At 48.2% G+C, this 24064-nt stretch overlaps 3 protein-coding genes across 5 annotated transcripts in view; 2 read left to right on the top strand and 1 right to left on the bottom strand.

Moving 5' to 3' along the window:
* Nucleotides 1-1893, top strand: part of MPZL1 (myelin protein zero like 1) — a 50952-nt gene extending 49059 nt beyond the window's left edge. Inside the window, exon 6 of the mRNA XM_064152241.1 lies at nt 1493-1893. Within this exon, the coding sequence (XP_064008311.1) occupies nt 1493-1594 (102 nt within the window). The 3' untranslated portion in view covers nt 1595-1893. The remainder of the gene's footprint in view (nt 1-1492) is intronic.
* An 8411-nt stretch (nt 1894-10304) lies between these two features.
* On the bottom strand, nt 10305-20754 carry MPC2 (mitochondrial pyruvate carrier 2). The gene is made up of 5 exons (XM_064152240.1): nt 20487-20754; nt 14828-14868; nt 13053-13137; nt 11941-12052; nt 10305-10536 (listed from the first exon to the last, which is right to left on the bottom strand). Exons 1-5 carry the CDS (start codon nt 20590-20592, stop codon nt 10488-10490), a joined length of 393 nt encoding a protein of 130 aa, XP_064008310.1. The 5' UTR covers nt 20593-20754; the 3' UTR covers nt 10305-10487.
* Nucleotides 20755-21307: 553 nt separating this feature from the next.
* The window catches only part of DCAF6 (DDB1 and CUL4 associated factor 6), a 113088-nt gene continuing 110331 nt past the window's right edge, over nt 21308-24064 (top strand). For 2 of the 3 annotated variants that reach the window (XM_064152238.1, XM_064152236.1), the window contains exon 1: nt 21308-21493. In XM_064152238.1, the coding sequence (XP_064008308.1) occupies nt 21400-21493 (94 nt within the window). In that variant the 5' untranslated portion in view covers nt 21308-21399. The remainder of the gene's footprint in view (nt 21494-24064) is intronic. The other variant, XM_064152237.1, reaches the window with a different exon arrangement.

Here is a 24064-nt window from a genome sequence, read left to right as displayed (position 1 = left end):
TCTCTCTGCTGAGGTCACTTGGTAGGTGGTCGCAGCCTTCTGCTCTGTGCTTATGCCAACTGGGGCATGCAGAATGGGAGCTGCAGGTAATACCTCTCCATAAGGTCCCATCTGTCTTGCTGGGTACTTGCTCTTTATAGGCTGCGGTCCTGCCCTCAGCCCATCTTGAATAGCTGCAGTTCTCTTTCCTGGGGGATATGTTTAGGAGAACATGGTGTTGTAGGAGGTACTGGACTGTTTGTGTGCTTTGCTGAAAGGTGGTGCTGTAGTGTCCTCCTCTGCCCCCCAGCCAATATAATGAGGGCATGTGGCTGTGCTTGCCCAGTGTGTCTGTGGAGGGGCTCACTCCCTGGGTTGACTCAGAAGTCAGGTAAGAAGTCTGCATTCCTGCATTGTTTCAGTCTGTGCTGGCTCACTGCTGTGTAAGCCACGGTCCTATCACTTGCTCGGGCAGTGTGTGGTAAGGTGGCTGCAGGTTTGCTCTCTCCCTCTGCATCCATCCGCACGGTGCAGCTTTGCTGGGATGTGCAGAGCTGGAGTGGGGCAGTGTGGGAAGTATGCTCTGCTGTCTGCTGGTAAAGCTGTAGTCTAGTTCCTCTTGAAATGTACTGCATCTGGCATGCATCTTTCTCAGCCTGCATCTTTGCTCCACAGCACGTAAGAATTGCTGCTTTTCAGAACAAAGCATTCTAGGTTTTGCTTCTCTGAGAAGCAAGCAGTTGTAACAGTACAAAAGGAAGGTGTGATGGTTTGGGTGTTCCCTGCCCCCCCCCACTTTGGAAATCACTCAGACTCGGCTCAGCGGCTCTGGAAATTGAATGAAACTTTCTATTTGCAGCTTAGCATAATGTACAGGCAGATGGTTACAGTATATACAGTTATAGACAGAAACAGACACGTTAAAAAGTAATACAGAAACACAGCAGCCCTCCCAGAAACCTGTGTGCCCAGGAGGGGCTCCCAACCACCCTTCCAGCTTCCTCCCACCCCTCTGCCTTACCCAAGACTTTGCCTTACGCCCATGGTAGCTTGGAGGGTTGGCCAGAGGTGTTAGGAAGCAGATGGATTAGTCACACAGATGGCAGGTTAGGTTACAGAGAGAGGTTGAGCCCCAGAGAGCCAGACAGTGACTCTGTTATCTGTATTTATGTTCTTGTTCTTATCCATCAGCAACCTATGAGTGCAGCAGACATCACCACTGTTTCCTTTTCACTGCCTGTAATCTGATTCTTCTCACCAAAACATTCCAGCTAGGCTCAAACTAGCACAGATGGAAATGGTGCTGCTATTTGGCTTGCTCTTGATAAGGGGAAAGGTGGCAGACTGGAGCTCATTTGTAACTGGGGGTTCATTCCACCTGCTTCAACGTGCCGTTAGCAGTCATGAAAGCTCTGTGGCCTTGGTTTGGTTTTGACCTTGCTGCACTGCAAGCAGGGAGCAGTATGGCTGTTTCTGAAACACGCTGACTGTGCTTTTCCCCCTTCTCTTGCAGGGCCCAGTCATATATGCGCAGTTAGATCACTCCGGAGGGCGGCACAGCGACAAGATTAACAAGTCAGAGTCTGTGGTCTATGCCGATATTCGGAAGAACTGAGGCGACAGATACCCTGAGCTACCCAAAGGAAAACACAACCTTCAGACTGGAATTGCTTGAACCAGATTTGACCCAGAGAACTCACGTGTGGCCTTTGACGCCTGGGCTAGGACCAATGCATGTGCGTCCAGAGGGAAAGCTGTATCTGTACTGTGTGTAAATAGTCTATTTAATCGTACGGCAGTGAGGCGATGTTGCATGTTGAGACGCGGTAAGGATTTCCCCTCTAAGTGGCCAATATCCTCCCTTTTTCTGGCTTGTCTGACGAGAGAGAAAGCGAAAACTACATCGCAATTTCACACTGTTCTTGTCTTGATGAATAATGGAGAAACTGGAAGATGCCTGGAGACTCTAGGTTGACTTGGAGGTCCCTTCTGTTTCGTGCTTCTAGGGCTGGATTTGTTTTGTTCAGTGGAATGTAAGGAAGGTGATCTTCCTTCTGTTCGCAGGGTTCTGCGTGCAGGCAGCGTAGGCACCCCTCCTTGGACAAGTTGTCAGTACGAGCTGCCTTCTCGTATGAACCAGATGCGCTCACTTGGCCTGTGAAGGATTCAGATGAGCTCAAGTGATCCTCCTTCAGCTCTCTGTTATTGTTTCAAGGTAGCTGTTTTTAAAGCTCTACAAGGCAGAGTTATTTAAGCTGTGTGATATTGAGGTCTCTTAGGAAATACTCCCAGTGAGAGCTTCACATAATCAGTAGTGCATATTTAATGTGTGTGACTGAGGAGGATCAGAAATCGATGCCTAAGCAGTGTGAAGTGAAGGAGATGCTTAGGCCTACCTGGCGTGTGTAACACAGGCCACGGAACTAACTGCTTACTTCTCTTTTGAGCCTATCTACTTAAGCTCAGCTGTTTGAAGCACAGGGCTGGTGTTGATCTAATAACTTTTGTGACACGTTAGCTTTCCTGTGAAAACTTAAGGCTGAGCCTATCTACTTAAGCTCAGCTGTTTGAAGCACAGGGCTGGTTTGATCTAACGAGGTTCGTACGGTAGCTGTGCTGTGAAAACTTGAGTCACAAGGGTAGGAAGCTGTAGGTGTAGGTAGTTGCCTCAGTTTCCGCTGAATCTTTCAATGAAATATTTTCTCCTCTGAGTTCTGTCGTTTCATATGAGCGTGAAAAAAGAGCTCCAAGAGATCTGGAAGCGGTAGTAGTCGCTCACCTGTCTATTATACCACTATCTCTTCCTTGGAGATGCTTTATCTATCCTGAAAACCCTGTAGTGGAGGCTGAATGACCTCTGAAGGAAATCCAGGGCTCCACTCTGGATGTTTTGGGAGGTGTTTTTTTGTGTGAGATTCTATTTGCACAGAGGATGAGGAGGGTGGTTTATTTCCTTCCTCTCTGCAAGTCTACTACTTGAATATTATTTCCTAGCTTTTTTGGGTTTGAACTAAACTCCTCATAGATTGTTAAGCATCTCTAATCATTCTTTTCTGCTGAAGAGAATCTTTTGCTGACCCATTTTTATCCTGAAATCTGGTGCTCAAAACTGGAAGTGGCATTCCAGCTGAGGTCTGCTCAGGTTAGCAGAAAGTAGAAGGATTTCTGGTTTGTACCTCCTAATGTGGTCTTGTTGGTTTGGTTTTGTTTTTGTAGCTGCAATAAGTTTTCAGTTTGGTTTACTATTACTCCTTCTCTCTAATTCTTACCTATTTCCTAGTTCAGCCTGTTTCACACAATCAGTCACAGAATGGTTGAGGCTGGAAGAGACCTGAAGATCATTTAGTCCAAACCCTCAGGCAGGGTCAGGTGGAGCAGGTTGGCCAGCACTCTGTCCAGTTGGTAACATCTGTCTCCACAGCTGGAAGCTCTACAACATCTCGAGGCAACTCGTTCCAGTGTCTGGTCACTTAGAGTGATTCAGCAGTGGGAGAAGTGCTTCCTTGTGTTCAGGTGGATTTCGGTTTCAAACGCCCCTGCCCACTGCCTCTTTTCCTGCCAGTGCGCAGTGCTGAGAAGTATCTATGCACATTGATAAGAGCCTCCCAAGCTTTGCTTCTTCAGGCTGAGCAGTCCCAGCTCTCTCAGCCTGTCCTCATATGAAAGATGCTCCAGTTCCTTTATCATCTTTGTGGCCCTGCACTGGACTTGCTGTGGTAAGTCAGTGTGTCTCTCCTACTGGACAAAGTACTCCGGGTGTGGTCTGGCCAGTGCTGAATAAAGGGGGAGGTTAACCTCCCTTGCTGTGCTGGCAATACTTTGCCTAATGCAGCCTGGGATACCATTTACTGCCTTTGCAGCCGGAGCACACTGCTGGCTCATGCTCAACTTGATGTCCAACATGACTCCCACAGTGACTTCTCTGTGAAGCTGCTTTCCAACCAGGCAGTCACCAGCACGTACTGCATGGGGTTGTTCCTCCCCAGGTGCAGGACTTTGCTCTTCTCCTTGACCTTTGTGAGATTCCTCTTAGCTCGAATCTCCAGCTTGTCTGGGTACTTCTGAATGGCAGCATAACCATCTGGTGTGCCAGCAGCTCTTCCTGGGCTTGTATTGCCTGGGATTTCGTGTCTACTGAAATTGTATTATGGCTTTTCTTCAGTCCCCAGATGTAAGAGATCAGGCAAGGGAGGCAAGAGATCAACACAGCTTGAGTACTGTGTACCTTGAGTACTGTGTCCAGTTCTGGGCTCCTCAATTCAAGAGAGATGTTGAGGTGCTGGAAGGTGTCCAGAGAAGGGAGACAAACCTGGTGAAGGGCCTGGAACACAAACCCTTTGAGGAGAGGCTGAGCAAGCTGGGATTGTTTAGCCTAGAGAAGAGGAGGTTCAGGGGTGACCTCATTGTTGTCTACAGCTACCTGAAGGGACATTGTAGCCAGGTGGGGGTTGGCCTCTTATCCCAGACAACCACCAGTAGAACAAGGGGACACAGTCTCAAGTTGTGCCAGGGGAAGTACAGGCTGGATGTTAGGAGGAAGCTGTTGGCAGAGAGAGTGATTGGCATTGGAATGGGCTGCCCAGGGAGGTGGTGGAGTCACCGTACCTGGAGAATTTTCTTGCTAACAGGACATGAGCTGGTAAGCAATAAGCAAACCTGTGCTGTGAAGTGTCCTTGAGTCCATACCAGGCGCTGGGTGGCACCCCCTGTGTGCAGCTGCAGGAGGCTGAGCCCCCCAGCTGCAGGGGACAGGCTCCTACAGGCTGTTGATAAAAACTGACCTATCTGTACCTTACACATAACTTTGAGCCAAGCTGTACCAATCTCAAAGTAAGGTAGTTGTGCACACCTCTTCCAAGTACCATATAAGCTGCTGTGTGCCTCAGTAAAGTGCACTGCTTGCAGCTGACTCAGACTGTGAGGGCTCCTCAGTACCCCGATCGACGGCGGCCGCAGACTGGCACCCAGAGGGGCATGATGCCATCAAGAGGCACCTGCATAAGCTTGAGGAGATGACAGACACCAAGTTGAATGGTGTAGCCCAGAGGGGCATGATGCTATCAAGACACACCTCAATAAGCTTGAGGAGTGGGCCCATGGGAACCTCATGAGGTTCAGCAGGGCCATGTGCATGGTCCTGCACCTGTCCTGGGGCAATCCTCAGTAATACATGAAGGAGCATTGAGGGCAGCCCTGCAGAGAAAGTCTTGGGGATACTGGTGCATGAAAAACTGAGCGTTAAGCTGGCAAGGTGTGTTTGCAGCTCGGCCAAATTTATCCTGGGCTGGATCAAAGTAAGTGTGGCCAACAGCTTGAGGGAGATTTGTTGCCTCTGCTCCATTGTTGTGAGACCTCACTAGGAGTGCTGGACCAGGGAGCTTCTTCTGCCCTTGCACTCAGCACTGCTCAGGCCACACCTTGAGTGCTGTGCCCAGTTCTGGGCTTCTCAATTCAAGAGAAATGTTGAGGTGCTGGAAGGTGTTGAGAGAAGGGCAGCAAGGCTGGGGAGGGGCCTGGAGCAGAGCCCTGTGAGGAGAGGCTGAGGGAGCTGGGGGTGTGCAGCCTGCAGCAGAGGAGGCTCAGGGCAGACCTCATTGCTCTCTGCAGCTCCCTGAAGGGAGGCTGTAGCCAGGTGGGGTTGGGCTCTGCTGCCAGGCACCCAGCAACAGAAGAAGAGGACACAGCTGTGCCAGAGGAGGTTTAGGCTGAATGTTAGGAGGAAGTTCCTGGCAGAGAGAGTGATTGGCATTGGAATGAGCTGCCCAGGGAGGTGGTGGAGTCGCCATCCCTGGAGGTGTCGAAGCACAGCCTGGCTGGGGCACTTAGTGCCATGGTCTGGTTGATTGGCCAGGGCTGGGTGCTAGGCTGGACTGGCTGAGCTTGGAGGTCTCTTCCAACCTGGTTGATTCTCTGATTCTGTTGTGTCCAACTCTGGGACCACCATCACAAGAAGGATGAATCTGTTGGAGTGAGTCCAGAGGAGGGCCACAGGAATGATGGGAGGGCTGAAACACTTCTATGAAGAAAGGATGAGAGTGTTTGGGGTTTTCAGCCTGGAGCAGAGAAGGGAAGATCTTACTGCAGCATTTCAGTACTTACCAGTGGCCTACAGGAAAGAGTGGAACAATCTCACCAGGGCCTATTGCAGTAGGAGAAGGGATAATAAACTAGAAGAGGGAGAATTTAGACTAGATGAAAGCAAGACATTTTTTAAAATGAGGGTAGTGAGATGCTGGCAGAGGTGACTGGACAGGGCTTTGAGCAACCTAATGTAGTTAAAGATGATAACCTTCAAAGGTCTCTTCCAACCCCAAACATTCTGTATTTCTATATTCTACCATTCCAGACCTCATCTTCATCTCCATGGCTGAAAACTTGGTTTGAATTCTCATCCTGTCCTCCAGTAAGCTTGAAACACTCTCAGCTTGGTGTCTCTAAACTTACACCTATGTTCCACTGTAAGATCAATGAAGTGAAAGACAGCTTTAGGCCCAGGGGAGGCCCTCTTAGAACCAAATTAGGTAGCTCTTTAAATTATCACACTGCAACTTAAATCACTGTGGAGCTTTTTCCAACAAGGTTGGGTGTGCCAGGACTATTTCCTTTCGTCAGGATCAGATGTCACTGATTTCCTGACACCACTTGCCTTTCTTAGAAGCCTCGTTAAGATCAGGATGAATCCTGCTGCTGCTTTCCTTATCTCCCAGGCTCATTACTTCCAAACATTTGTTTTACACTGAATGTGAACCGAATGCTTTTGACCTGCTTGGTAGAGAAATTTCATTTTGATCTGCCTGTGTTCATCCCTGTACATCACACCATCTTTCTCCCTAGACATTTTGGAGCAAGAGGGAGAAATGTGATCAGTGTAGTGATGAAAACCTTGCTGCTATGAGAAGATAGGATTGTTCTTTGCTCTGAAATCTGCTAGTAATGTTTGTTTCTCTTCCTGCTGGAATATACTGGAGAATCTGAGCTGTGATCTGGTGCTGACTTTACGAAACACACTCATCTGCCCGGTGCTAACTTGAAGGAACTGATCTGATTGGTGCTAACTGACTCTAAGAAACATCTCTGTTGCTTTTGTTTAGCTCTGGGTTTGTTCACAGTGCCTGTGCTGAGGAGCTCATTGCGAGGCTGCCTGTATCTGCTTTGTGAAGGCAGAATGAACTTAGAAGCATTCTTTTAAGTTCCTAACCCTTTCTACAAAGAACCAAGTCTCTTCCCCCAGCATGAGCAGAAATCAGTCTGAATTCCTCTCCAGTGTGAAGGCTGTTGAGGTATCTTTTTGTGGGTCATGTTTCCATGTAGCTGTTGAGTAACTTACTCTGGCGGAAGTGAGAAGAATTTGAGGTGATGTGAGACAACACTTGCAAGCTTCTGTTGTCCTTCAGGTTGTCTTACCTTGTTTAATCATATGATAACCTGTGCTAATGAAAGGAAAATTGGCTTACTTAAAGTGCCAGGAGACAGAGGACTTAAAACTTCATTGATAGGTAGCAAGCAGAGATTAAAGTCAGGCAAAGGTCATCATGCCCTGATGTTCCAGCGACCAGAATTTTAAGCCTGCTCTGCCTCTGTTCACTTAATTCCGTGATACAGCTCTTTGCAGGGGGAGGGGAACAACTTAGACTTTGAGGAACTCTAAGTATGTTGTCCTTGTTCTGTTGTAGTACTGCTGGTAGCTCTTTTCTGAACCATTTCTTAAGAAAAAAAGGGCAAAAAAAGAAAGAGTCAACCTCTCTCTCCAGACAGTAACGACCGCCTACAAACGCCACATGCGTCGTTACTCTTAGCCATGCTACAGACGGTCTGTCTGATGTAAAATGGACTTGCAGTGATCCTCCTCTAGTCATCCTGCAAGCAAAACTGGGATCAGTCTGAAATTCATTTCTCAGCTGAGGGGCAAAAAGTTTTTAGAAGCTCTCCTATGGGTAAAAGTGAGCTGTAACCATTGTAGGAGTGCAGTTCTGGCTCGCCAGCCTGGCTCCAGCAACGCAGCCAGCTGGCACCCCCTGGAGCCAAGGGTGAATGGCATCATTCATCTTCCCCCTGTTTAACAGAACTACGAAGTGAAACAGTTTGGGTGTTTTACTAAGGCTGGATGTAGTCTTAATTCGTTTGTATGACTTTTGTTACCTCTTTAGAGGAGAGGATTGCAAATAGTAAATATCAATCTCAGTCAGTCGGTAGCTGCATTCAGTACATCAAATCTCCAGTGCCCCTTTTGCCTTCAGCAGTTGTGCCGTGAGGGAGGTGGTCAGCACGTTGGTGAAGTGTCAGTGAGAGCCATGACAAGGTGGCAGGTGTCATGACAAGGTGGCAGGACATTCCTGTGGCTGATTGAACGATGTGCCCTTTTTAGCCACAGACCCAGAGGGTTTTGTTTTCTCTCAACGCTTTAGTGATACTTCAGTTTGTGACTGGAAGAGCTGGAATGAGGTTTTAAAACTGTTTTGTAAACCTGTGGGAACTGTCTAGGTAACTGTCTTGTAACTGCAGCCAATGTGTGTGTGCAGCTGAGAAGCTGCATTGCCTTAGAGCAGGTTCACTGGGATCAAGTGTGAGCTGTTCGCTTTGTGCCCCGAACGCCTTCAGTCTGCACTGAAGTCTTAGCTTGGAATTTTGCGTTGTTCATGTACCTGTCTAGGACCTCAAATACAAAATGTTTTTGTTGTGTAATAGGTGATGGAAATCTTTTCTCTCTAAAGCCATCAAAGCTGAGAAGGTGGCTGTAGAGAGAAGGTGGCCACACCCCTGCAGTGCTACTGGTTAGGTAACTTTTCTATGAGACTACAAAATCACAGTAACTCTGCTCAGCCTGAGGTTTCTCTTTCCCTTCTCTTCACTGCCCTGAAGCTAACAAGCCCTTTCATTGGGGAGTATTTCTCACTCTAAAATGTAAGTTCAATGCCTTTGGAGATCAGTGTGCTGTGCAATCTTTTCTGTCTCCCTGCAGTGCCAGCTGTTTCTGTGTGGTAAATGTGATTTGAACCATAGACCAGGTACTTCCACTGTATAAACCTCTGTTTTGGAGGTGTGTAAGAGAACAAGCACCTGTAAGACAGGTGTGTAAGCTGTGTGAGGGAGCTAGATATGCATTGCATGGCCTGCTTACATGAAGAGCCAGTGTACCAAGTTAGTGCTTTTGCTTTTACAGACTCATCTGGAAACAGTTATCTTGGATATTTTTTCTTGAATGGACTTTCATGTTTTCTATTGTAATCTTGTGAATATTTTAATACATTTTTTCCCCCATTACTGGTTTGCTGGACAAGTCTTTGTGTGGTTAGAGGCTGGGGAGGGAAGGGGACTGAAATATACTACCTCTGACAATGTTCTTAGAATCACAGAATCATTAAGGTCAGAAAAGACCTTTAAGATCATCAAGTCGAACCATAGCAGCTGCTGCACTGAAGTTTCAGCACCCGCCAGCCTTTCCAGGCAGCCTGCAATGTGATAAGAAGCATTGCTGCTCACTTGGTTACTTGACAATCTCCCTTGCTGAAAGCCCTCTCAGAAGGGCTTAGCTACCGCAGTCTCTGTTGGCCTAGGGGACAGCACACCTGGAGAGTTCACCATGTGAAATGGCACTCGGTAAAACCACTTCAGCCAGGAGAAACGAGGCCTGCAAGTGAAACTAGCAGAATACACACAGAAGAGAAACAGCTTTGTGGCAGGACAGCATCTGAAAAAGGTGGGACTGACAGACTATCAGGTCTGGGAAATGCTATCCTTAAAGTATCCTGCACAGGTACTTTGCACAGGGAAATACAACCTCATTCATCAGTGCCACAACAGGGTGCTGTAGGTCTAACTACAGAATGAGTTCCTTTCCTCTCCACCCTTGCCTTGCTGGCATGGTAACAGATGGGACTGGTAGAAAGTGAGGGTCAAGAAAGACTTAATAATAGGATTTTGCAAAACTTCCAAGCCTTCATATCCTGAAAACTGAGTCCTGAAGAAGCTGTTCTTTTACACACATCTTCTCCTGGATAGAAGTCCCTGAGCTGTGTTACTGACTCTTGTTAAAGACAGTGGTGGCTGGGAAATGAAGATGTACCTAGCTGGAAAGAATATCCTTACACGACCAGGAAAGAGCATCAAAGGAATGAAATGCAAATGCTACTGCTGTTGATTACTGAAAGTATGGTAAAACCCCCTGCAGGTCTGACTGTGACATGAAAGATGACTGCTTCAGTGGCTCTGGCTGACTGTCTCCAGTACCTTGTCACTGCTGGTACTGTTCGGCAGTCAAGTAAAGCGGTGCCCAGGAAGGAAGCCTAGGCACAGTCTCCTTTAAAAAGACAATCTAAGGCACACAGTTTTGTTTCAGTTGAAAAGGTTGTACTTTATTTAAATGTATAGAGACACTCTGTTATTTGCAGTTAGAAAAGACTTGTTCTCTGAACACTGAGATTTCCTCTTTCATTTCATCAGAGAGAAAAGCATTAAAATTAGTGAGGCTAGGTCCCACGGGGAGGGGATTGAGCCTTGCTGGGTTTGATCTATTGCTGCAGCTGCTCTTGTTGTTTTGCCTTTAGCTCCTGGTTATACCTGGGGTGGGGGGAAACCAAAAAGATGCACATTAAGAATATAACATCAGCTATAATAACAGTGCCTTCCTAACAATCTCTTCAGCATAGGAGGTTTACAGTTACAACAGCTTTGAGAGTGGAAACTGAGGATAGGATAATTTAGTTCATGTAGGAGTTCAAACTAGTTGTTAGGTTGCCTCATTCCTGGCTCAGAGTGAAAGCAGAGAACTACACATTTCCCCACAAGAAACAGGAACAAAATAAAAATGCTGCTCTGATTAAGAACACTTTGATCCATCTGGAATTGAGACAATTCAACACTGAAAACTGACAGAAGTGCAAAACTTAGGAGGAGAAAGTTCAGGCTGTTTGCCAGTCTTTGAAGAATGCCTCAGACCCAGAAAGCAGAGCTTACATAGATCATTCCTTAAAAACATGCTTGAGCTGTACTGAAAATATTGAGAGCCTCACTCCCACTCAGCTGGAAAACGAACGATGTATCCAGAGAACTCTGCAGTGTTTAACTGAATGCTCAGGTCCTCTTCAATGTATCAATTCCTGGTTAAGATGTGGTTGTACAGATGCTGTTCCAGTGAGTTCTTGGGGCCAGGGAAGGCTCTCACACATGGCTACCCCACCTCTGGGTACAGTTTCAGCACTTTATTAGAGCTTAAACACTAAAATCATAGCAAGAAAGGTATACTGGAAACCACAGTGCCTATGGCTCACCTGCTACAGCCCCAGGGAGAAACTCCAGTGCTAAGACATGACAAACAACCCCAAGTAGCTCTATCGACCGAAGGGCAGGCTGCACTCACCCTATGCCCCTGGCCAGCAGAGCTCCCGAGATGCGCAGCCAGCAGAGCTGGGCAGCTGCCGGCTCAGCAGGGAGGTGTCCCCAGCGGGAACTGCACCAGCATGGCGGCCAGACTGGTGCCGCTCCAGCTCCCCTGCCCACGCTCTGGGTTTAGATGTGTTCAGAATTCTGTGAGGTGTGGCCAGCAGGTCCCAGAAGGCCAAACCAAGGAGAGCCAAACTCCTCCCTCATTTCACAGTTTGTTACACAATGACTTTCCCTACTGCCCATGTGCATTGTTGGCTTCCGTGTTCATGCAACCCCCTAGTGAGGGGAGCCTTCATCATTCCCCAGCTCCCTCTGCAGCTGGTTGTCCTCTGCAGAGCCTTTCAAGGTCAGTGCTGGCTCCACAAACTGTTTAGCCAACACCACATCCTGGCCTCTGATTACAGGGATGGTATTCTGTTTATCACTTGAGAGCTCAAAGACCCTGTAGTTCTCAGGTCTTATCTTCTGGTAACCTGGCAGCTCTTTGGCCTGTTGTCTACTGTGCTCAGACACATACTGACTCCTTCCTCTTACTGATGCTTGGTTACAGTATGTAGAGCAGCCCTTCTCAGTACGTACCTCCATATTCGGAAAAGCTGAGAGCCACCAGCACAGCCAACAAAGAAGTTCACAGCAAACAGACTCCAGTTTTTTGGAATAATAACTAGAGAGTACCTTGACCAAATAAGGCCTGTTGAATGCAAGGGAAAGTTTAAAGATGTTAAGTCTTCAAAGTGAAATATTCAGACATTCCCCTAGGTTTGGAGACAGAATTAGGGGCCAGTTGAAGTAAGCAAGGTTTATAACTCCTTGCTACAAAACTGTTTCTTTTATCACTAGCTGTTTCTGAATGAGAAGTGCTTCAGGTGGCAGTGGGATAGCTGCAGGGGTATGTATTGCATTTTAATAACTAAACAATCACGTCAGTCACACTGTTAGTATCAAACAAAGATCCTCTATACTATACAGCAGTCCAGACCTTAATTCTCCAGCACATTTCTGCTGTAGCTTGCTGCACCATCTAAGGGATTACAGAACCTACCATTCAAGAAAGGTTCTATCTCTTGTGTAAGATGCACAGCACTATGTTAGATTCAAAATGAAGTCCACAGAACGGAGAAGGTAGCAGCTGCAGTTTTGATTTTCATCTTTGGCTGCCACCAGTCCCACCCTTGGTGAGATCTGGTGGAGCACTTTGAATACAGACCATTGTTTCTGCTGCTGTGAAAATTCAGAGCAGGCAGCAGAGCAGCATGTACCACTGCTTCCAAGCTCCTCCAGCACATGGGCATTCTTTCCAGTTACGTTAGTGCCATTACCATACCACTCTTTAATCCCTTGAAGTCTGTTCTTAAACAGTCATCATGTCCTGAACAAAGTTCAAAATGACTTTAGCTGAAGCAAAAGAAGTCACTTAGTGGAACAGGTGGCATTATTATTACTTAAGGGATAAAATTAATATCCTAACTCATAAAGACTTACTCTGGACAATTCAAAATTAGACACGTGTAGAAAACTGTTCTGTAAGCAAAGAACCCTTACAGTTTGAATAACAAATGTAGGTCTGTCCTAGAACTGTCGTCTGACACAAACAGTGAAAGCTAGTGTAATCCTGGTACAGGGTTCAGAAGGAAGCATACATGGTTTTAAAGAAAGTGCTATGTAAAAGCATGGAGTAACTTTGCCTTTACCTGTGGCCATCAGTACTGCAGACTGTGCTGTGCTGAGCTTTTCTGCTGGTCTAGCCATATCAGCCAATCCAGCACCTACCAAACCCTGTGAAGAGAAACTGAGTGAGCACCAGCTGAGTACCAGGAAGGACCTCCTGTAACAGACCAAACACTTTACAAGGTGAATTTGCTTCATAGTTCAAAGCTCATTCTGTATGCATTAGGCAGGAGATAGGATCCATTACATGAGCAATCAGACTCTCAGAGACAACATCTGCTCCTATTTCCTTGTGGCAGGAATAAGAATACAGTTGGGTGTGCTGGCTTGCAGTAATATCCCAGGCAGTGGCAATTTCGTACTCATTTAAGAACGATGTTAATTTAGTCACAGATGCTTAAGAAAGAAACTTGAAAAAGAACTGGTTTTCATGCAACAAACAGAAGATTATCTAAGCAAGGCCCCTTCTTCCCAAAGCTCAGCATAAGATACAGGTGTGACACCATACAGTTTGCATCCAGCTTCATCTGAGGAGGTAAAAATGCTTCTTTTTAAATGTAATTTCAGAGAAAGTTTAAAACTTCCAGGCAGAGTGAGGAATAGCTTGGTTGAGCTACTTGACACCATCACCAGCAAACCTGCTCCTTTGTGTTACTGCCCTCTACTGGACATACAAGTTCATCTTACAGGAGTTAAACCGAAACACCACCAACCAAATCCCACTGATAAGAGAGTCCTAATGCTTTGAATTCACTGACTGCCACTAGGGACTCTTGGCTCCAGCTAAGAGGCCAGGCCAGTCTGCAAAGGTAGACTTCCACGTGCTCTTCTCTTACAGGACTGATATTGCCACAGTTGTGCCACGGGAGACTTTAAGCACACTTGGGTAACTGCGGTAAATGCACCTTTGCCACCTAGGGGGAAAGTCATTTTAACTCACTGGAGAAGAACTTTGCTGTGAGCTTAGAGAATTCTTCCTGTATGCTCACAGAAGTCAAACCAAACCCAAACTAAACACTTGTGTATAAGCTCTTTTGATAGAGCAGCAGTCAACAGCAGCCTGCTCAGAAGCATTCCCTGTATGCTCTCAGGATTAAGAGCATGCTACTGCAGCTCGAGTTGGGCTTGACATTGAAACCAAGCCACAGCTTAGAGCATAATGCATTGTCTGTGACCTATAAAAAGCTGAGGTTCACAACGGCAAGCTTACTAACCAGCTGGCAGTTGGAGGAGTAGCTTACGACAAACAAGTTATCAAGCAGCTTTATGAATGTAGAGGTAGTTCATCAGGAGGAGACACACACTTCACCAGTGTGCAGACATACGCGAGGGGCGAGCAGAACGGCCAGGGAAGCAGAGAGCTACTGACAGCCAAAATGGCAGTTGCTGTTTTTGTTTTGTTTTCTCAAGATGACCTTGCACTGTGACACACTTTAACCTGCCTTCAAACTAGCAGGCTTAAGAATCGGTTTCCTTAAGATACACTTCAACTTCCTCTATCTCAGGAGAGACATCATTTAAGAGTTCAGAGTGATGCCAGCTCATGCCTCCCTTGAGCAGCAGCATTTCACAGGAGAAAGCTTTTGCAAAACTCTCAGTGAAGATTACAGCTTTTCCACAAAACATTCCCCCCCACCTTGCATACCCTGCATGTTGTGCTATTGTTATTAAGGCCAATTTTGTCCCTCCCTGGATATTAAAAATTAGAGCCTTAGTATGAAATCTTTCTGTGGACTCAGATATTTGCAGCTCAAAGAGGTGTCTGACATCCAGACAGTGACTGGCATCTTATACTTACCCATTTCATAACAGGTGCCCAGAAAAACACGGTTTTGGGACCTAAGGGAGTGAAAAAACAAGTTAAATTATTCAGTGGGATGTTGGCAGTTAAAACCCATAGTAAGTTTGGTTTGTTTTAAATAACAACATAGGCATGCTAGCACAGTTTCTACAAGCTCTTGTCACCTAAGTCAGTACAGCAACATTCTGTTGGGTAATTAGCCCACACATTTCTGCCACAGATGAGTAGGAGTCAAGAGAGATATTGAGGTACTGGAATGTGTCCAGAGAAGGGCAGCAAGGCTGGGGAGGGGCCTGGAGCACAGCCCTGTGAGGAGAGGCTGAGGGAGCTGGGGGTGTGCAGCCTGCAGCAGAGGAGGCTCAGGGCACAGTTCATTGCTGTCTGCAACTACTTGAAGGGAGGCTGTAGCTAGGTGGGGTTGGGCTCTGCTGCCAGGCAAGCAGCAACAGAAGAAGAGGACACAGTCTCAAGTTGTGCCAGGGCAGGTCTAGCCTGGATGTGAGGAGGAAGTTGTTGTCAGAGAGAGTGATTGGCATTGGAATGGGCTGCCCAGGGAGGTGGTGGAGTCGCCGTGCCTGGAGGTGTTGAAGCCAAGCCTGGCAGTGTTGAAGCCAAGCCTGGCTGGGGCACTTAGTGCCATGGTCTGGTTGATTGGCCAGGGCTGGGTGATCTTGGAGGTCTCTTCCAACCTGCTTAATTCTATGATTTTGTATGTCCACTTTTCAGCATTGAAGGACACTAGAGCAGGAAAAATGCATTTATAATGAAAAGAGTTAGCATAAGGCCTAGGAATAGTGCAGTTTCTTTATAGTGATTACAGTTTCTATATAGTGATTAAAGGCTGCCCTACAGCTGCACTAACAGAGTTAGTATTTGAAGTATTTGTAAACTAAAACTCCAAAATATTTTATTACTGACACAAATCAGCTCCTCCTTCCCTTCCCAAATCACAGCCCACCTCTTTGTGCTACAGAAGACATGCTGCACAGCAGTATGACTTGGTCAAATTGAGTACAAATTGCAAACATAAGCAGCAGTAAGTGTCACAAGGACAGTTTCCTCATTTGCCTCTGTGCTGCACCTCTGAATAACAATGTGTTTCCAGCAGAAAACACTTTCCTCTCAGTCAAACCTCCAACCTAATAGTCTAGAACAGACAAAGGAGGATTAGGGGGGAAGAGGACAAAATTGACAGAAGGAAGGGAGAAAAGTCAATGGAACAGGATCTGAGGAAAACATTTCTCTTATAAATATGTATTACAATAGTGCTAATATGGCAATTAGTTGATCCAAGCACAGTACTGAAATGCCACTGCCAACAATGCCAGAAATCACTAATCTAGGAATGCTACTCAAGGTCTCAAAAAAGAGAGCACAATACAAGGTGTCAATGCTCCCAGAAGGCTTTTCCAGCCAAAATGATCCTATGACCATTTCACCACAATGGTTCCAATTTCATCCAAACACACTAAGTTTCAAATCTTGCTCGGCCACGGCTCAGCCTTCTGACAACATGCAAGTTGAGTCACAGAATGTTAGGGGTTGGAAGTGATCTCCAGAAGTCACTGAGCCAACCACCCTGACAAAGCAAGACCACCTGTGGCAGGCTGCAGAGGAGCACATCCAGGCAGCAAGCTAAGCTTTCACTAGAATAGGTTACATATTATGAGTGAAGTATTTGAGTGGAAATGCTAAACATGAAGACTTTGACTGCTTGCTTTTTACGTAAGCTCATTTCCCACTAACTATTCACCCTTTCAAAGGCCTTGCAGTGACTATTTATACCTCCTGTTTTAAGCACCCTCACGTTTAAAACAATGACTTGGGAAAAGTTAACTGTCAGGTTTCTACAGCAAGCACCTGTAGAATGTTACAAATACCAGTTGCTCCATCATCTTGAAGTCAACTAAGCCCTATAAAAGGGGATGACAACTGCAGCACAGAAAGTAACAAACCCAGGGCTTTATGCAAAGCTGCCAAGCCAGTTAGACTCACTGCTTGCAACAGTGATCAAATTTCAAAGTGAAGTTAACAACTACTAGCACATTACTTTTTGTATAGATAACTGAATGGCTCTGGATGTCATTGTTCTTAGGATGCCTGGGGCTGCATATCCACTAAAACAGTTACAGCAACTCCAAGCAATGCTACAGGCCTGGGAAAGATTGGCTGGAAAGCAACTTGGTGGAAAAGAAGCTGAGGGTGCTGGTGGATGGCCAGCTAAAGATGAGCCAGCAGTCTGCCCAGTTGTATCAAGAACAGTGTGTCCAGCAGTAGGAAATGTTTATGCCCCTGTATTCATCCCTAGTGAGACTACAACTTGAGCACTGTGTTCAGTTCTGGGTTGCCACAGTACAAGAAAGATGTTCAGGTCCTGGAGGGTGTCCAGAGAAGAGCAATGAGGTTAGCAAGGGGTTTGAAGGGCATGTCACACAAGGAACTGCCGAGAGCGCTGGGCTTGTTTAGTCTGGCAAAGGGAAGGCTGAAGGGAGATCTTACTGCTCTCTACAACTACCTGAGAGGTTGCAGTGAGGCCAGTATTGGGCTCTTCTCACAAGTAACTAGAGCTAGGATGAGAGGAAGTGGGTTTACACTATGCCAGGGGAGCTTTAGATTGGCTATTAGCAAAGACTTCTTTACTGAGAGAGTGCTGAGGCACTGGAACAGACTGCCCAGAGAGACAGTGGACTAACATCCCTAGAGGTGTTCAAAGGGCCTGTAGGTGTAAATAAGCCTGTTGAGTAAATGCAGCTCAATATTTATGCTTTGAAGATACATCTGTGTTGCTGCTCTCTTAGAAGGCTACTTCGTGTGTTAGTATCAGGCTGCAAATAGAGCTCTTCATGAATTAGCCTTACAGAGGCCCCACACAAGTAGCTTTAACTGCTGTCACCTATGTTCTTCTAAAACACAAATACACACGTGGGAGTACCAGAGGTCGTGGGGTGAACTGACATTCCCTAAACAGCTAGGAAAGTGTTCCAGAACAATGAAATTGGTTTTTATCAATGATAGCCAACTAATTTAAAACTGTTGACTACAAAAGTAAGAAACAAATCAAGACAAAGTACCAAGCCTAGGTTATTAGAAGGGGAGGCTGTCCTACTCCTTAAGCAGAGCAGCTCTCCTGAAAGCACTCAGTCAGGGTGAGCTCTTCCTAGATCTGGACTTCCAGAATTGTTCATGGATTAACGTAACAGCAGCACATCAGAGCAGAGGCATACCAGGGACCTGCCTGGCTATTACATGTGTGACCAGTTTATAGAATGCATGACTGTTATTAAATGGAAGAAGTCTTCCTCCTGCAGAGCCTAGGCAAAGGGAAGCAAAGAAGCCAAAGGAAAGGAAGTACAAGCTCAGGCCCTATTTCCCAGTGGTCGCCAAGAGCAATGTTCCCTGCTCCGTGTCAGCCTGGAGAGTTGGTGGGACATATCCAGGGATCTGCTGAAGAGGGTCCAGTGGAGGGCTACAAAGATGATGAGGGCACTGGAGGGCATGGCTGATGAGGAGAGGCTGAGGGACCTGGGACTGCTTAGTCTGGAGAAGAGAAGACTCAGATGTTTATAAGTATCTGAGGGCTGCCAGGAGTGGGGGGACAGGCTCTGCTCACTGCTCCCTGGGATAGGACAAGGAGCAGTGGGTGTAAATTGCAGCAAAAGAGGTTCCAGCTCAACAAAAGGGGGAACTTCTTTCCTGTAAGGGTCCCAGAGCCCTGGCACAGGCTGCCCAGAGAGGTTGTGGAGTCTCCTTCTGTGGAGCCTTTCAAGGCCTGTCTGGATGTGTTCTCTATGATCTGTGTTAGATAGAATTGTCCTGCTCTGGCAGGGGGGTTGGACTGGATAATCTCCTTGGGTCCCTTCCAACCCCTAACATCCTGTGTGTGTGATCCCAGGCCCTTTGATGTCCTCCTGCAGCCTTGCTCTGTGCAGTATCAGTCACAGAAATAGCTTTCCAGATGAGGTATCAATTATTTTACTGGAAGGTGTCTTTATGCCAGAAAAGAAGTAAGCATTGTTCCAAATTTCTCACATGTGATTTACAATGTCATGATAATGACACTTATATTCCTAAATTGGACTAGAAACTTAGATATCACCAGAGCTAAAATGTGAGCCTCTCATTTTTAACCTACTTGTTTTGCAATCAGAGTGACTTCTATTGCATAACTTTCCTACAGACTCACCTTCAAGACATTCACGACTGAAATGCAAGTGGCAGAGGTTCATTTTGATGCCTGTTTGCTCTGTAGGCATTCTCACTTTTATGCCATCAGTATGGGTTATGGCAGATATACAGGTGTATATATATACAAAAATACACAGAAGCCCTTCAAAATGGATTCTTACAACATCAACAACATTACCATTCTGAAAATAAACCAGGTGTCCCTCAGGCAGTTTCATGAAGTGAAAAGCACTGCAAGAGAACCTTCAGAGCTTTTTTCAGTTAGCATTACAGTTCTGGTGAAGAATGAGCACAGATGCTCTCAGAGCTTGCCATGCCTTGTATTCCCTGAAAGCAACTGGAAGCTGCAGTGTGAATGTGTCAGAGAGGCTTGTCATCTTTACAAAGAAAGTGGTGCACACCTTGGCTCCTGACATATGAAAATCACATTAATGCTAAAATATGTATTCATGTAGTGAATTCTGTGCAAATGGGACATTTTCAGTCTTTGATTGTGGTTTCTTTAATGCAACAATTTCCACATCATGAAAAGACCATTACAGGAAAATGGAGCAACTAAGAACTAAAGTCCATTCTCACAGTGCCTATTCCAGGTAGGTGAAGAGTCAAGGATGGTGATCACACTGAAACACAACAGTGGGGACAAGAGCCTTTGGAGCTGTGGGATTTTATCAAGTGCTCTTTTTAACTACCCTATGCAAGTTGTTTACACGGCAAACATGACCTAGATGGCACCGAAGCTGATTATTTTACAGCAGATTTCTCCCCAGTAGCATGAACCCCCCCGTGTTTGTTCAAGTAAAGGTAAGCTTTAGGTCAGGTAAGGGCAGCTTGTTTCACAGAAGCCTGAGCCGTCAGCTAAGAAAATGGACTTACAAATGGCTCAAGCTGTCTCTGACAGGAATGCAAGGACAGAATAAAGCAAACAGCAGCTTGACTTAAACCAGAGTACACTTCAAGATCGGACACCCAAGCAGCACTCCCCCCCGTTTTTTCAGCACATCCATTTAAAAGAAGTGACTACTGTGGAGCCTGCAGGCCCCTTTGGAAATCATCACACCTCCTGCACTGGGACCACACAGCCCACGCCCGGATTCAAACCGTGCAGTCTTGTGCCGGGCACACTCAAGTACGTTCGTGCGCTGCGCTAAGCGGGAGTAACAATTCGTACGGTGTCTGCCTTTTGCTTCTTTTCCACACGAAGTATGCTCCAGGTCACCAGTTTTCCCCGTCAGAGGAACACAACTGCGCTCCTGCAGTGCCCAGCCCTGCCCTGCCGTGCCCAGCCCCGGCCCCAGTGGGCCCTCACGCCAAGCGCTCTGACAGCCTCGCCCCCTCCCCATGCCAGGCAGTAGCAGCAGCGCCCGAAGGGACTCGCAGCAGCCCGCCCCCGCCGCCCCAACCAGGTGACCACTCAGACCGCACCCTCAAGCGCGGAGGCGGCCCTGACCGGTGGAGAACGCCCCGTTACCTGCTGGATGGTTGTAAAAGGGCCGGAACCGCGCCGGCAACATAAGCTCGATGCGGTCGAGCAAGCGGTGGTAGGAGGCACGGAGCCCCGCGGCAACGGCCGCCATGGCGAGACAGCGAGGGGGACGCGGGGTGCGGGTGGCAAGGACGCGTCGGTAGGTAAGCCGGTACCGGCAGCTCCGTGCGCCCGCGACCCGCCGTCCTTCCACCGCCCCCCATACGCCCCGCCTGTCTGTCACCCTGGCGCTGGGGGAGGAGCGCTACGTTCGCTGTGCTGATTGGCGACTTCTGCAAGAGGCGGGGCGGGGTGAAGGGCTTCGCGGAACGCTATTGGTTAGGGCAGCCTAGCCCCGCCTCCTGAGGAGAGCTGGCACCAGGGCGCTCCGAGGCGCTATCGCGACCGTGAGCGAAGGGCAAGAACGCCCGGCTCAGAGATGGCCGCCGGCACCGCTTCACTGTCGCGTTCAAGATGGCCGTGGCGAACAGCTCTTGGCTGCGGCTACACGCCCAAACCAAAGATGGACACGCCGTGGCTTCGCCGTTCGGCCCGAGCGCCGGCTCGGCCAACGGAGCGAAGCGCGCTTACGTCATCCGTCGTTGTGACGACAGAGGAGGGGAGGGGCGGGGCGCGGTGTCCCGAGGCGGAGTTCTCAGCTCTCGCGAGACGCCTGTGCTCTCGGACCGCGGCGCCCCTCCCTCGCGGCGGGGGGCGGGGCGGCGGGGGGCGGGGCGCCACGCGAGGGGCGGGGCGTGGGGCCGGCCCCGTCGCCGCTCGCTCCCGGACGGTGGCTCGGCGCGAGGCAGGCGTGCGAGCGCCGCGCGCGCGGGCCGCTGGGTTTCCATGGTAACCGCGCGGGACGGCCGGCACCAGCGGAGCGCCCCGCGCCCCTCCCGCGCCCCTCCCGCGCGGGGCCATGTCCCGCGGGCACTGCCCCCACCTGCTCTGGGACGTGCGGAAGCGGAGTCTGGGGCTGGAGGAGCCCGGCCTGCTGCGGAGGCACTACCTGGGTAAGGCGGAGGCAGGCGAGGCGGGTGTCGCCGCCCTAGGTGAGGAGGCAGGCAGGCGACCCTTCTGGCCGCCGCTCTCAGTGCGGCCGGGCGCCCCCCGCTCCCCACGCGCGGAGCCGGAGCAGCTGACGGCGGATTTTGCCTCCCCGGGGCGGGGCGCGGTGGGGAAAGGGTCCGCGCGTGGAGGGGGGCGGCCGAGCGGCGCCGTGTCTGAGCCCCGTTCCCTCGCCCCAGCGCTGCCAGCGCTCTCCGCTTCCCCTCCTCTTTCAGCCGGGGCGTCCCGCGGTAGCGGCGGCTGCCGGCTGCGAAGTTTCCCGTGCCCTTCGTGGGGCGGCCCCCTGCTCCCCTTCCCAGTCTTCCGCGCCCTCGGGAGAGTGCCTGGCACGACAGGGCCTTTTGCGTCCTCCGTGCGCTCCTTATGCTGCCCGGCGGCCCTCGCCCGCCACCCCCTCTCTCTGTCAGGGAACTGTTGCATGAGGGAGGGATCCAGCGGGGAAGTTGGGCGGCGGCGGATCGCGGCGGCTCAAAATAGACCCGGAGCCGCGGTTTATGCCTGGGGCTGAACAGGCTCCGGATTTACCGGCCCTGAGCCTCTAAGGATTGCTAACAAAACACGTAAATGCCGGGATAATAGCGTCATTGTTCTCCGGGCTTTTAGGTGCTTCCTGGGTTTTGGAAGCTGAATGCTGAGCAGAGCCACTCGAACGCGTTGGGTGCCGGCTTACTTAGCGAGAGCCTTTGTGTTCACAGCCGCTCCGCAGCGATCGTGGACGCTTCTCCCTGTACGCTTCGCCGTCTCCATGCTGCCTCTGTCGGGGGCTGCGCGAGTTATTGTCACTTTCCGAGTGTTCTAATTTAAAAATAGTATTAAGTTTCCTTTTACGAGGCTCCAAGGAGGTTTCCTCAGCGTAGAGGAGCTGTTGCTACTCTTTGTAATGGCGCAGGTTACGTGCGTTCTCCAGCTCCCTCCTCTCCAAAATAAAAAGGCATTTAAATCTATTCGCCCGGTTTTGGAGGTGTTCCGTTATATATGTTGCATGATATATATCATAATGCCATTTTGGTGTCGGCTTTGTGTGTGTGTCTGTGTGTAGCTCTCCAGGGAAGACGATTTTGTGGCTGCAAACACATTGTTTTATGCTCGTCTAGCCAAATAATTCCTGCTTCAGGCTCGACACGTTAAGTACTTGAGGGGGAACTTATTTGCAGCGTTGTGAAAACTTTTTGCTTGTTTCTTGAAGGTTTTTTTGTTTGTTTGTTTGTTCTGGGCGGGGGGGTTTGGTTGTTTTTAGCTTCCTAGGCATTTCTGACTGGTTAGTATTGGTTTCCATTTGGTTTCCTGGAGGAATTTAAGGCGGCATATCGCATTACCAAAGTCTCATTGGGGAGTTTGCTGTCTGTGAGCATTCAGTGATCCACAAAAGATGATCGAGAAAAGCGAGGTCATTACCGGTGGGTTTGCAGGGCTATAGTGCTACCTATGAGCATAGAAGTCTTTTAGAAAAAAAGAATAATTTTTATGTCCAAAAAGTGCGGAAAGACTGCAGACTAACGGCCTAACTTTTCTGATGTCTTGAGGGCTGTGCTTGGCCGAGTCAGCTGAGGATTGTCATAACTTTTGTTAGCGCTCAGTCATAGAATCAGACAGGTTGGAAGAGCTCTCCAAGCTCACCCAGTCCAACCTATCTGACTCGGTACATAAGGAATTTTTTACCTTTGGTTTTATTTTTTTGTTTGCCTGCTCCAAGAGGAGCAGAAAAGCTCAGTGTTAAAACTTTGAAGAAGCACTGCAAGACTCTTCTTGTCTTTTATATGATTGTGTCTCTGACAGTCGGAGCATTAAAAATTGATCAGTGGAAAATAACCTCTGGATTTATTAAGATTTTTTTTCCTCTTCCTGGACACTGCTCCAACAAAATGTGCATAACTTCAGCTAAACCCCAAACCCTTCTGGTGACTAGGTTAAGGTCTTACATTTACTCTTTTGTTTGATTTAATCTAAACACATCTACCGGCTTTACAGCCTTGAAAAAGTAGGATCTGAGAGGGGCTTTCCACTGAAATGATGTTAAGATCTGCGTTAATGGTGGTAGGAGTTGTCCAGTCCTTACCGACTGCTGCTTTTAATGAGAGGTCAGTACATGGTGTGGTACTCTTGTAGAGCCGACCCTTGTGTTCAAAGTGGCATTTATGGTCTTAACGGACCCACTGATTTTGAGTGTGCTTGCTTGTGTGCAGATTTGCCATGTAACAAGCCTCTTGTGCTGCTTTGTGTGCAGTTTAGTGTGTATATATGGTTCTTTTCCAGTGTTACGTAGGAGCTTTCTTATTTGGACATGAGTTGAGAGCACAGTGATCAGACTGGTAAGGTTGTTGCCGATCTATTCTGAATGGAAAGTAAGGTTCCTTACTCTTTACACTGTTTTTCAACAGCCTGACAGAACTAGTGCAGGTCAAGCATTCCATTTTGACTTAGTAACAGCCAGGAGGGAGACTTGAGGCATTGTCCGTGTGCATTCTGTGCTTTTTGTTTGGCGTTTTTGTTTAGGTGAGCTTGGGTTTTCTGTCTAA

The sequence above is a fragment of the Pogoniulus pusillus genome, chromosome 12, assembly GCF_015220805.1.
Source record: "Pogoniulus pusillus isolate bPogPus1 chromosome 12, bPogPus1.pri, whole genome shotgun sequence".
Taxonomy (NCBI): Eukaryota; Metazoa; Chordata; class Aves; order Piciformes; family Lybiidae; genus Pogoniulus; species Pogoniulus pusillus.
Note: the sequence above shows the minus strand (reverse complement) of the source record. Positions and strands in the feature narration are given on the sequence as shown.

What these genes read in the sequence shown, in the direction of transcription:
- MPC2 (XM_064152240.1), bottom strand. Translation starts at nt 20,592, where the DNA reads ATGGCGGCCGTTGCCGCGGGGCTCCGTGCCTCCTACCACCGCTTGCTC. An exon ending in GGGCACCTGTTATGAAATGG is followed by an intron (nt 13,138 to 14,827) that starts GTAAGTATAAGA and finishes TTCTCTTCACAG; the next exon opens with GGTTTGGTAGGTGCTGGATT. An exon ending in CAGCTTTTCCGAATATGGAG is followed by an intron (nt 10,537 to 11,940) that starts GTACGTACTGAG and finishes CCCCCACCCCAG; the next exon opens with GTATAACCAGGAGCTAAAGG.